The sequence below is a fragment of the Myxocyprinus asiaticus genome, chromosome 41, assembly GCF_019703515.2.
Source record: "Myxocyprinus asiaticus isolate MX2 ecotype Aquarium Trade chromosome 41, UBuf_Myxa_2, whole genome shotgun sequence".
Classification (NCBI taxonomy): domain Eukaryota; kingdom Metazoa; phylum Chordata; class Actinopteri; order Cypriniformes; family Catostomidae; genus Myxocyprinus; species Myxocyprinus asiaticus.
The window spans coordinates 27,945,982-27,958,892 of NC_059384.1; the positions used below are offsets into that span (position 1 = coordinate 27,945,982).

A 12,911-nucleotide genomic window follows, 5' to 3' on the forward strand; every position below is an offset into this window, starting at 1 on the left:
ATAAAATAATTACAATAAGAACCAGAAAAATCACCACTTTTGATGTAAAATTGTCAATACTACTGGAAAAAAACACAAATGTACTTTAGAGTATCATAAAATCACAGCTGTCAAATGGCAAGTGCCATAAGTGAATGATTCAATTTTTCCACTAAACTATTTTCTTTTACTTTCCATTTTATTTTTCCATTTTTGAGCACTTAATATCTCCCCAGTCAATTAATTACTTTTATGACATGACTCTTAAGAAGACTGCATGATCCTGATGTAGAGTAAATTGCATTTCCTTTCAAGAAAATTGGCTAAAAAGAACCCCAACATGAATCCCTAGCTGTGGGCTGTTCTTGCACTTTGCCTGTCTGGTTCCCCTTCCAGATCTGTGTGTGCATGAGGCTTCTGATACAGATAGAAATTAAAATTGAGTATATCTGTTAGATGGGAGACTCTCAGTCCAAACTCACAAACCAAACAGGAGCATAGGAAATAAAATTAATTAATGGAAAAAATATTAATAACAAATCTGAGATGACTTTTTACCATTTTAAAGCCTTTGATTTTTGGATTATTACTAACACATCTTTGTAGATTGTAGGTCAGTTATTATCTGTTTATTTGTTTTGCCAAAAGACCACAAGATGTACTTTGAACTCTGGATCTCAGAATTGAGGTCATAATACACATATGTCCACTTGAGGCATGCAGGAGTCAAGGGCCAAGCTGAAGTTTTGATCTATTCTTGGAAATGTATTGATCTTTCCTGCAAAATCTGATTCAAGTGTTAAGCCGAGTGTTGATATTCCTCCACTTAAAATTATGCCAAATAAATTTCTCCAAATGTTCAATGGAGGCAGTGCCCTGACCCGTTGTTTATTTTCAGAACAAAGAGCATGCTTGATTGTGTTCTTTTCCTCTTTTCTTTCTTCTAATTCCAGCATCTTGTGTGAGTATTGATCTTCCTACAATATCCAGGAAAATCATAAATTTCTTTCAAATCAAGTTACGCCTTCCCAGTGCAGAGAAACAGGACAAACCTGTTCAATTGAATGTTGTAGGGCTGAAGGTGAACTTTAAATTAACTTCAACCTTCACGTCATATTGCTGGGAGGGGAATTATTTGTGTCACAAAAATAAACAGTTTTTAGATATGTACAGAGATTTCGTTTTGCCTAGCCTTCTATCTGACATTTCTTCAAATGCCGCCACCCTGCCCATCTCCGTGCACCACTCCCAAAATGAGGGCACTCCAGCCGACCTCCATCCCCTAAGAATAATCTGTCTGCCAATCATAACACTGGCTAGAACCCAATTTCTTATGTATTTATCCCCTATATTAATGACCGCCCCATCGCCTAAAATACAGAGTCTGGGGCAAAATGAAATTTGAGTGCCCAATATGTCACATACAAAACTTTAAACCCTCAACCAAAATTCTTGGATCTTAACACACCACCAAAAAACATGGGTTATGTCCCGTCTTCTGATTGGCATCGGCAGCAAGTGGGTGTGTCTTTAAGACCAAGCCTGTACAATCTAGAGGGGGTCCAACACAATCGATGTAAAATCTTAAATTGCATAAGGCGCACCCTTCCATCTCTAGATGCAGACTTGACGTTTTTTAGAATCCTAGCCCACACTCCCTCCTCCAATACCAAGTTTAAATCTTTCTCCCATAATCTCTTAAGAGAAGTTGAAGCTCCGTCCCTCAGACTCAGAATTAGCAGGGAGTAATACTCTGATGCATCATGACCAAGGCAGTATTCACCATTCCCAGAGTGTCTGCCGCTTTAAGGGGGTGTATGCTACTCCCAAAAATAGTACAGAGCAGGTGGCACAGTTGTAAATACCTTAAGAATTGAGACCCATGAATCCCAAAATGTTGAACCATATTTTCAAAGGATCTCAACACTCCACTCTCATATAAGTCACCGAGCACATTAATCTCCCTCACAATCCACTCTGTCCAGCAGAAAGGGGATTTATCAATTCATAATTTTAGGTTCAGCCATATGCTCGAAGCAGCATTTAAATAAGTGTCTGAATTAAACATTCTGGACACTTTTGTCCATACTGCATGCAAATGCGAGATAACGGGGTGTAACTTAACTTCTCCGGTTAGTTTGAAAGAAAGGCTTTGCAATGGCGAAATAGGGGCAAGAACTTCCTGTTAATTCAAAACCAGGGAGGGGCTCTCTCAAGTGGAAGTGACCAATGAGCCAAATGTCTGAGACCGAATGCATAATAATAAAACAAAATCTTGGGTAGGCCTAGCCCACATTTGTCAATCGGCCTATGTAACTTACCGAAATGTAATCTGGGACGTTTACCATTCCAAATGAAGGACTTCGCTATGCTATCAAATTGCTTGAAATAAGAGAGGGGGACACTGATAGGGAGAGATTGTAGCAGGTAATTTTGGAATACAGTTCATTTTAATAACATTAACCTTCCCAGTTATAGATAAATGTAATGAAGCCCACCTGCCCACATAGCTCGAAAACCTTTTTATTAAAGGGTCAAAATTAACTATAGCTAAATCACACAAATTTTCTGGGAATAAAATATCCAAATACTTAATGCCCTATTTGGGCCACTGGAAGGCGCCTGGCTGGAAAGCCGTTACTGGGCAGTACGCTGTCGGAGCCAAAGCTTCAGATTTAGACCAATTCACTCTTTATCCTGAGAAGTTAAAAAAGGAATTAATAATCCTGTGGAGGCAAGGCATAGATCTAGCAGGGTCGGAGACAAATAATAAAATATCATCTGCGTAAAGCAAAAGCGTATGCGCCACACCTCCCGCCATCACCCCTGGAAAATCATCCTCCTTTCTTATCGCGGCTGCTAATGGTTCCAGGGGAAGACAGAACAATACGGGGGAAAGAGGGCAACCCTGCCGGGTTCCCCTATCCAGAGTAAAATAATCTGAAATTAATCCATTTGTTTGAACCGCCACTACCGGGTGTCTGTAAAGTAACTTAATCCACCCAATAAAAGTATTCCCGAACCCGTACATTTCCAAAATTTTAAAAAGATAATCCCATTCTACCATATAAAATGCTTTTTTGGCATCAAGTGAGATGGCAGCGACCGGAGTCTGATTGTTCGCCAATACCCACATGACATTAATGAAATGCCTAATGTTATCAGAAGAGTTACGCTCCTGAATAAACCCTACCTGATCTATATGTATAAGAGATGTCATAACTTTACTCAGTTGGTTAGATTCCTTTTTAAGAATCAGACTGATTAATTACCTCGCCAAGCTCCTCCAAGGTTATCTCAGAATCAAGAGAATTTTTTTGCTCAGCCAACAGTTTAGGAAGTTCTAATGGTTCCACAAAGTTTCTAATATCCTCTTCAGTAGACGAAGACATGGAACTATAAAGATCAAGATAGAATTCTTTAAAAGCATTATTAATATCAGTGGTCAAGGTAAATATTTAACCACCAGCAGATTTCTCTGAGGGAATGGCAGAAAAAGACTCTCTTTGTTTTATATATCTAGCCAGAAGCTACCCTGCTTTATCCCCAGACTCAAAGTAAGACTGTCTTGCCCTGAATAGCAAAACTCCACCTTCCGCTACAAAATAGTATTATATCTGTATTTCAATCAGGTCAATTCTCTGAGGCCATTAAATGACATTCGGTGTTTCAGCTCTGCCTTGGCACTTTTAATATTCCCTTCCAATTCCACAAGTTCTTGTGCTTTAGATTTTTTGGTGAATATGGCATAGTGTATGATACGGCCCCTAAGAACCGCCTTAAGTGCCTCCCAATCCATGCCCACAGAGGATAATGAGGTCTAGTTGGTCTCCATATAGACATTGATTTCAGCCTTTAACATTTGTTGGAATTCAGGATTTTGCAAAAGGGATACATTAAAGCGGCAACTATATGATTTCCTTTTCTTCATATGTAGCAACACCTGAAGACTAAAATGTTTCCAATTGAGCAATCAACAACAGAGTAAATCTTATGGACTGATGAAAAATATGTATAATCCCTCCCAAATGGGTTCAAAAGTCTCCAAATATCTGTAAGACCAAGATTTTTACACATCCTGTGAAGTGTCAATGTTGCTCTAGGGGGCTTGCACACATTTGCTTCACTATGATCAAGGACGGAGTCCATCAAAAGATTAAAGTCTCCTCCCAATATTATATCATGAGGGGTGCCAGCGGCTTGTAACATCCCTTCAAGATCTATAAAAAAGCCCTGATCATCAACGTTAGGTGCATAAATATTAGCCAAAATAAAACTTTGCCCCTGAATTTCAGCTAAAACAATAATGACTCTTCCTAATTTATCTTTAATCTGTTTGAGACATTTGAATTGTAGATGTTTACGTATCATCGTAATGACTCCCCTTCTCTTACTCGAGCCAGAACTAAAGAAAACATGCCCACCCCATATCCTCCCAAATTTTTCAGCTTCCAGCTGAGAAAGATGCGTTTCTTGAAGAAACACTATATTATATTTCTTACGCTAAAGGAGAAAAATAACCTTCCTTCATTTTATGGGGTGCCCCAACCCATTCACATTCCTCGTAGAGAGAGACAATCCACTCATATTAACAGTTGACATTTTGACATAAGAAAAAAATAGATCATGTGTCAAAAACAAGATTATAAAGACCACATTCCAACATTAGTGCAACCATAAAAACACGAACATCCCCCAGAACAAAACAAACAGAAGAAAGAAAAATGCATTGCATTAACCCCGCGTACGACAGTGCCAACTGGCATCCATCCCTCCAAACTCAAGCAGTCCATGCACGCCAACGAGAACCCCCACGACAAATTTGCCATCGGATTGCTCATGTCTGGTGTTTCTATACAAATTTTGTGAGACAGAATTACACAGCAAAAGATAATCTATAAAACAAACTCCAGCCAATAGACAGAACAAGCACAAAGAGCGTGTAGATTCATCCACAAAACTGTCCCGAAGGTGTGCCACTCTGCAAAATAAACTCCAGCTACTAGGCGGAACCAGCACAAACAAAACGCGCAGAATCTTCAAACAGTCAAGTAAATGTTCAGTGAGCCAGTCCACTTGGCTGCAATGTGAGTACAACAGGATGACTTACTCCATTGACTTTATGAAGGACACCGCTTGATGTGGGCATATGAATGTTTTATGGCCATCCTTAGCATCTATTCTAAATTTGTCCGGGAATATCAGTGCAAAAGAGACCTTCCGTTGGTGTAAAAGTTTCTTGCATTCCTTGAATCGATCACGTTTCTCTTGTCAAATTCGCAAAGACTGGGAACAAGAAAATGTTGTGGTTCTTCCAAGAAAGCCTTCCTTTACTCTTCGCCTCGCTTACACAAGATCTTTATCGGATGATCTCAGAAATTTGGCCAGAAATGATCGGGGCCTGCCTCCCTCCGTGGATCTCCAAGCAGGAACCCTGAGCTCGCTCGATTTTCAGCTTATGGCCTGCTATGTCAAGCAGATTCGGAAAGAGCCCATCCAGGAATTTCACCGTTTCCTGTCCCTCTGCTCCCTCAAGGATTCCAACGATATGGACGTTATTCCGCTGGCTACGGTTCTCCATGTCCTCCAACTTCTCCCAGACATGCTCCAAATCCACCTTGGTCTCTAGCGGATTAGCAGATAATTCCCTCTCCAATGACTCTAGATAATCGATCCGTTTCTCGACATACCCCACTCTTGTAACCACATTAGTGAACTTCGCCTCCATGGCAGTGATCGATCGACTTATCACAGCAAGATCCTCCAAGTCAGCAACGACTTTCGTCAGCACTGCCGACATGTTCAGCATCTCTTGCTGCATTTCCCACACCTCTTCGACTAAATTGACTCCCAGGCTCGCAGCCTGCTTGGGGGTGTCAGCCTGAGCATGCAAGTGACTTTTAATGTCTCCAGAGCCCGATGATTTTGAATTCTTTGACATATTGTCCTCCTAGAATAGTTATGGAACAGAGTGTATCGAATCTCACCGGTTCACGGTTCATAAAAAGTGTTAAAACTAGCAAAGTGCTCAGAGCTCGCCGTTCACATGTCCGATTCTCGCATGGCGTCACGTGACTCCCTCACTTTGATTTTTTATACATTTCATGTATGCTAAAACAGAAAACTAACTCAAATAACATTTATGAAAAAAATAATAATATGCATCTATCTACCTATATGTACAGTGGTAAGAAAATGTAAGTGAAGCCTTTGGTTACCTGCATTTATGTATAAATTTGTCTTAAAATCTTTCATCTAAGTTACAATAATGAACAAACACAATCTGTTTTAACTAATAACACATACATTTTTGTATTGCTATTGTACATTTTGAATACATAATTTAAACATTTACAGTGTAGGTTGGGAAAAAGTATGTGAACCCCTAGTCTAATGACATCAACAAAAGATAATTAGAGTCAGAAGTTGGCAAACCTGTCATCCAATTAATGAAGGTGTGGGATAGAGCTACTTTTACTCATAAAAAGCACTCAAACATTTTGAGTTTGCTATTCACATGAGGCATCTGCTAATGTAAATAATGATAAATGGAGACGATGTAGTACTGTGGGTACTCTCCCTAGAAGCGCACACCACAGAATGCACAATGAGGTTAAAAAAAAAAGAACCCTAGAGTGACAGCTAATGTCTTGAGGGAATCATTGAAACTGGTTAACATCTCTGTTCATGAGACTACTATTCAGAAAATATTTAAAAGGCATGGTGTCCATGGCAGGACACCATGAAGAAAGCCAAGTTTTAAGTTTGCCAAAGACCACCATGACACTCCACAACGGATAATGGATACAGGATAATGTCAGGGTGGGTGTGCACCAGCTAAAGCTCAGTAAAAGTTGGGTGATGCAGCAGGACCCTAAACATCGAAGTAAATCCACTACAGAACAATCATACAATGATATTTAATCAAACTACACAATGATCATTCTAAAGACTTTATAGATATTACAGTTTCATTTTCTGTTAATGCATGATTTTCTGTAAAGCTGCTTTGAAACAATGTGTGTTGTGTAAATTGCTATACAAATAAAAATGACTTGACTTGACAGAATGGCATAAAAAAGAAAAAGAAAATCCACCTTTTGGAGTGTCGCAGTCAGAGCCCAGACCTTAACCCAATAGAGATGCTGTGGAGTGACCTCAAGAGAGCCGTTCACACCAGACATACTAATAATATAGCTGAGCTGAAGCAGTTCTGTTAGGAAAAATGGTCCAAAATTACTTCTGAACGTTGTGCAGGTCTAATCTGCAGCTACCCGAAACACTTGGTTGACGCCAAAGGAGGATCGACCAGTTATTAAATCCAAGGGTTCACTTACTTTTTCCACAACACTGTAAATGTTTAATAGGATGTGTTCAATAAAGACATTAAAGATTATAACTGTTTGTGTGTTGTTATCTGTACTTGTGATGTTGATGAAGACGAGATAATATTTTAAGACCAATTAATTCAGAAAACCAGCCTATTCCAAATGGTTTACATACTTTTTCTCACCACTGTGTACTATATATACTTATGGTGAATTGCAAATGTATTAAACCATTTGATTTGTCTAAAAATGAGAAAAACTATTACAAAAAATGATACATTTTGGAAGTTGGAAAATTTAATCAGTTCATTTTTCATATTAAACATTTTCCTTGCTGGTTGATGTTCATATTTTTATGTGAAATGTAAATCATTTACAAACTTCCCAATGATTCCACTTACCCCTTAAGTCAAATAAGTCATATTTCTACTGCCTTGTTATAGATATTTTCTTCTCATTTCAGTAGATCGCAAACATCCTAAAATAAAATTGTATATTAGAATTACCTGTCTTATTTCTCCTTGCCTAGAGGACAACTTAAATAAATGTGACACAGCTTACCTTACTTTCCCCAAACTTACATTAATATGGTTACAATATAACTTTCAATATAAGGTATTGTTTGAATCTTGTAATCACACTACAAGAACTGGCTGCGGGAAGCACAGGATTTACAAATCCTTTATTTTTTAATCTCTAAAACTAGTATTAAAATAAATGATCAAATCCTATTTTGCCTAAATCAAAAGAAATGTATTAACACATAAGCAGTATTCCCACTGGGCTGTCTCAGGCTCTGCAAAGACTGTCCCATTCATTCACTTTCTGACTGCACCACATCAAAAATTCATTACTCTGATTGTAATTGAGCTTGTTCCCCAAAGGAAGATCCCTGTATTCTTTAGCCACTCTTCGAAAAAACAAGCGAGAAACACAGACCACACCATAAGGACTGATTAAGATGCAGAAGACACTCTGGCCTGCTCCAACAACTGCCATACTGGTTGGGGTCAGATTTTCCAATCTGTCTCTGTATACATATGACGTAGGGAGAGGTAATGGGGATGTATTGTTCTTTCTGGATCCAAAAGGGCGATCTAGAGATGAATAATATGTCACAATCTAAAAAAACAAAACAAACATGACATCTAACAAACAAAAGAATGAATAAATAAAAGAAAATGATCGTCTGATAGGCACGATACATTTTCATTCTTGTGCATTTTATAAACATTGCTGGCATTTTCGTTGAATATAAAACAAAAATGTGGTTTGTAAGTTTGTGTATATACCATTCACATGCATTTTTGCATGTACTGACAACATCTAAAATGTAAACATTATCACAGAATCTAAAAAAAAATAGCCCTTTGGCTGAACTGAATATTAATATATATATATATATATATATATATATATATATATATATATATATATATATATAAAGTTAACAGGCAGATAAACCATATGGCTTCTGAAGACTTGGATTATTGCACACAAATAAAACGTATTAATTTTTTGATCATTTTATGGTGCTTTTGTGGCGTCACTTATGGTCTTTTTTTTTTAGCCACAATAAACAATCAACAAAATAAAATTAAATGATTAAGTCATGATTAAATGATGACCGCATTTTGATTCATTTTAACATTTTAATTTAGTCATTTTATTTTTCATTTATCATTTTATTTTATTTTAGTTTAGCCTTGGTAAAAAAAAAAAATAATGCAATCCTTCTAAATGAGTTGAATAGGGCACCAGAAATCACACAAAATAGAATATATTATAATGTCACATTAGGTAATTAGGTAAATGTGTCAGTAAATGTGATAAATAAATGTGAATATTTAATCTCATTTATAATAAATGCAATAAAATCAACTGATTAATTCCATGAACTCAATGTAAGGATTTGTAAACATTTGCATGTCTCTACAATTGTTCATACATAACATGATTTACACTTTAGATGCCATCAATACATCAATATTGTATTTTGTGTCTATGCAAGCATGTGCAAATGTACCTGTGCTAAAACACACTTTACGTAGAAATACTGTACATAGGAATACTTAAGAGATCACGTTGATGCTGCTTAAAAAACAAAAATGTATTAAGTTCAAAGCTCACAATCTGGACAATGATGTTAAGTAATGTGAACACCAAACCAGACTAATATGCTGTACTGTTTGGCCACGTTCACACTGCAGCTAAATGTGGAGTGATAACTGCATTATACAATCAAATTCACTCCCGATATTAGTACCAAACATGCTAAACGCTGTCCTTTATGTTTCTTGTTTACAGTCGCAAAACACCAAAACATTGCTATGATTATCACAAGTTCGGGGTGGTAGGAGTGACTTCTTTATTCCGCACACGTACGACAAACTCCCAATATTTTGCAGTGTGTATGTGGTCTTTGAGTGCTAAAGAATGACCCAGTTCGAAAATACAAAACAAAAGACAGTGACTCAAATACACCTCGACATTCAGTTTATTTTTTTTACCACAAACAATACAACAGAGGACCTGTTACCTTCCTGTTTACAATTTTACTGTGGAGTGACTATAAGGAAGTGTTTCATTATCTCACTAATTTCTGTGCAGCAGCTCATTACATGCTACCTCACATCTTCTAAGGAAATACAAATGTATAAATAAGAGCTGTACTGGCTATGTTTCCAGCTTCTCATCAGACTCTGCGGCAGGTGTGTACAAGGCCTCTTTGACATTTGTATTACATTAAAAGTGCACCCCCACCAGCCAGTGACACAGCTTATTTAAGTAAGCCATTATAAAGCTAGGGCGATATGGAATTATACTGTACGTACAATCAGGCCTAGAGAGGTTATTGTGACCAAAATGTCATTTCAAGGTCAAATCCTGCTTCATATGCCAAAAAAAAAAAAAAATGTTAAAGGGATAGTTCACCCCCCAAAATTGTTTTGTTTCATTTTTACTCAGGTGAATAGATAATAACAGAACATACTGTTGGGTTAACTATTCCTTGAAGAAAACGGAAGACAGAGTCCCACAGAACTGATTTTACTACTATTAAAAAGTTGACACATTTTATTAATCTCATAGAAGTGAGACTATATCTGTGAATCATGAGAAGGTGAAAGTCTCTTAAAGATCACCATCATTTAAAGTAAATATATCTGAGAGACGTGATGTTGGTTCCTGTGCAGTCTCAATATCTTCCCTCCACTCCAAGCTCTTTTACAGCCGCCTGCTGAATGGCTCCATGAATAATGCTCACTTCGTCCTGGGTCAGCGTCCTCTCCATGTGACGGTATACAACTCTGTAACAATGGCTCACTCTCTTTGTCCTGAGAGAGTGGGAAAAGAAGAAAGGAAGAGAATAAAATATTTTGTCAGAAATTTAATATTTTAATATGGGGCATTAAAATATGTCTAAGGGCACATTTTTAACTAACCATATAAAACACAGAATACACTATCCATTTACAGTATATCAAATACTTCAATTAAATAAATTATTTGAAATAAGTTCTCAATCTGTATTATGTAAATTTTCTTCAAAATAAATTCCAAATGCAGCTGTATGTCATCATTTACTCACCCTCATGCTATACCAGATGTGTACGACTTTCTTCTGTAGAGCACAAAGATTTTTAGAAGAATATTTCAGCTCTGTATATCCATACAATGCAAGTGAATGGTGACCAAAACTTTGAAGCTCCAAAAAGCTAATAAACGCAGCATAAAAGTAATCCATATGTTTCCAGTGATTTAATCCATGTCTTCTGAAGTGATCCAATTGGTTTTGGATGAGAACAGACCAAAATATAACTCCCTTTTTACTATAATGTAAATCTTGCCATTACAGTCTCTAGGCACGATCATGATTTCATGCTCGATTACACTTCCTAGTGTTTGTCACATGTGCAGAAAGCTATATGGCGCTAGGTAGTGTAATCAAGCTTGAAATCATGCTCGCCAAGGAGACTGCAGATGTCAAGATTTATAATGAAAACTGAGTTATATTTTGGTCTGTTCTCAACCAAAACCTACTAGATCGCTTCTGAAGACATGGATTAAACCACTGAAGTTTTATGGATTACTTTTATGCTGCCTTTATGTGCTTTTTGGAGCTTCAAAGTTTTGGTTACCATTCACTTACATTGAATGGACCTACAGAGCTGAAATATTCTTCTAAAAATCTTTGTGCTCTGCAGAAGAAAGAAAGTCATACATACCTGGGATGGCAAGAAAGTGAGTAAATGATGAGAGAATTGTCATTTTCCTTTAAATAAATAGTTTATTTTAACCAGCTCATTCCAAAAAAATGATTCACTAAAATGATTTGGTTTTCTTAGCACTACATATGAGAGAGAGAGAGAGACAGTTTAGGTGAGTGTGTCTGAGCTCCATTTTGTGATGCTATAGGGCTACTAGCTGGAAAATATGGCATGTTACTGGAAAAGCTACACAATTGTGAACATAGATGACTGTCGGGCTACTGAAAAAGTAGTGTCACTACCTTTAGTTAACTACTCCCCAACACTGAGCTATACAATAAACAACACTCGCCTCTGAGACAACAAATACAGATGTATGACAGCTACAGGTCACTACAGTGTATGCAGAGGCACTAAACCTATAACTAGACAGGCCTTGAATAAAATGTGTTAACTGTTACATAAAGTACAAAAAAAGAAAAAAGAAAAAGAAAAGAGGAATTCACTATGGGTGCCTTTTTTGGCCCCATAATATAAATATCTGGGGCATTTTTGTCACTTTCGATTTTTGTTTCCCAAGTCCTGTTTACTTTATCACTTTGGTGAAGATGGAGAAACACAATCATGTTAGTTGAGTTGGCACAGAATACAGATTTCTGCACATTCAAAAACACTGCACGAAGAAGTTATACAACAGTATATATGAGGTCAAGTTAATACAAGGAGCGAGGCATAACAAACTCGTTCAGGGAGCTGTCTACCAGTCTAACAGATTCTCCCTTTCTCTCACACGCAGTTTGCTATCTCTCAGGAGGATGGCTATTTGGACTTACAAAGAACAAGAATTGACAAAGTTTTCACTTACAAAGTGCTCTACAGGGAGAGCACTAAAGTCAAGCATGATTCCTTCTAGATTGTGCATGCTGAATGTACACAAGCCTACAGAAGACTCAGAAAGAAAGGCAAGGGTTTGGACTAGAACAAATCTTTATAGAGCAACCAAGTGAAACAAAATGGCTGACAGGCAACAGCAGCTGCTGGGATTCCAGCGCAAACCAACGGGGAGTTATGAGACTACATCGGATTCACTTTGCCGATATTGGATTTGCTGTCAGCAGGGCCGGGCTGGTGCCCACTGGGATGCTATCTAACATAATAATTCACAAGGAAAGTTCACCCCAAAAAGAAAATTCTGTAATGATTTGTTCACCCTCATGTTGTTTCAAACCTGTATGACTTTCTTGCTTCTAAAGAACACAAAAGGATGTATTTTGTAAAGTGTCTGAGCTGCTCTTTTCCATACAATTGAAGCATATAGTGACCAGGGACTGTCAAGCTCCTAAAAACTATAGAAGTACCATAAAAATAGTCCATACAACTATATACGGCGTTATAT

At 37.4% G+C, this 12,911-nt stretch overlaps 1 protein-coding gene across 2 annotated transcripts in view; it reads right to left on the reverse strand.

The window, feature by feature from the left end:
• Positions 1–9,788: 9,788 nt before the first annotated feature.
• LOC127431969 (phenylalanine--tRNA ligase, mitochondrial-like) overlaps positions 9,789–12,911 on the reverse strand; it is a 194,039-nt gene continuing 190,916 nt past the window's right edge. For both annotated transcript variants that reach the window (XM_051682667.1, XM_051682666.1), the window contains exon 7: positions 9,789–10,642. In XM_051682667.1, coding sequence (XP_051538627.1) covers positions 10,504–10,642 — 139 coding nt within the window. In that variant the 3' untranslated portion in view covers positions 9,789–10,503. The remainder of the gene's footprint in view (positions 10,643–12,911) is intronic.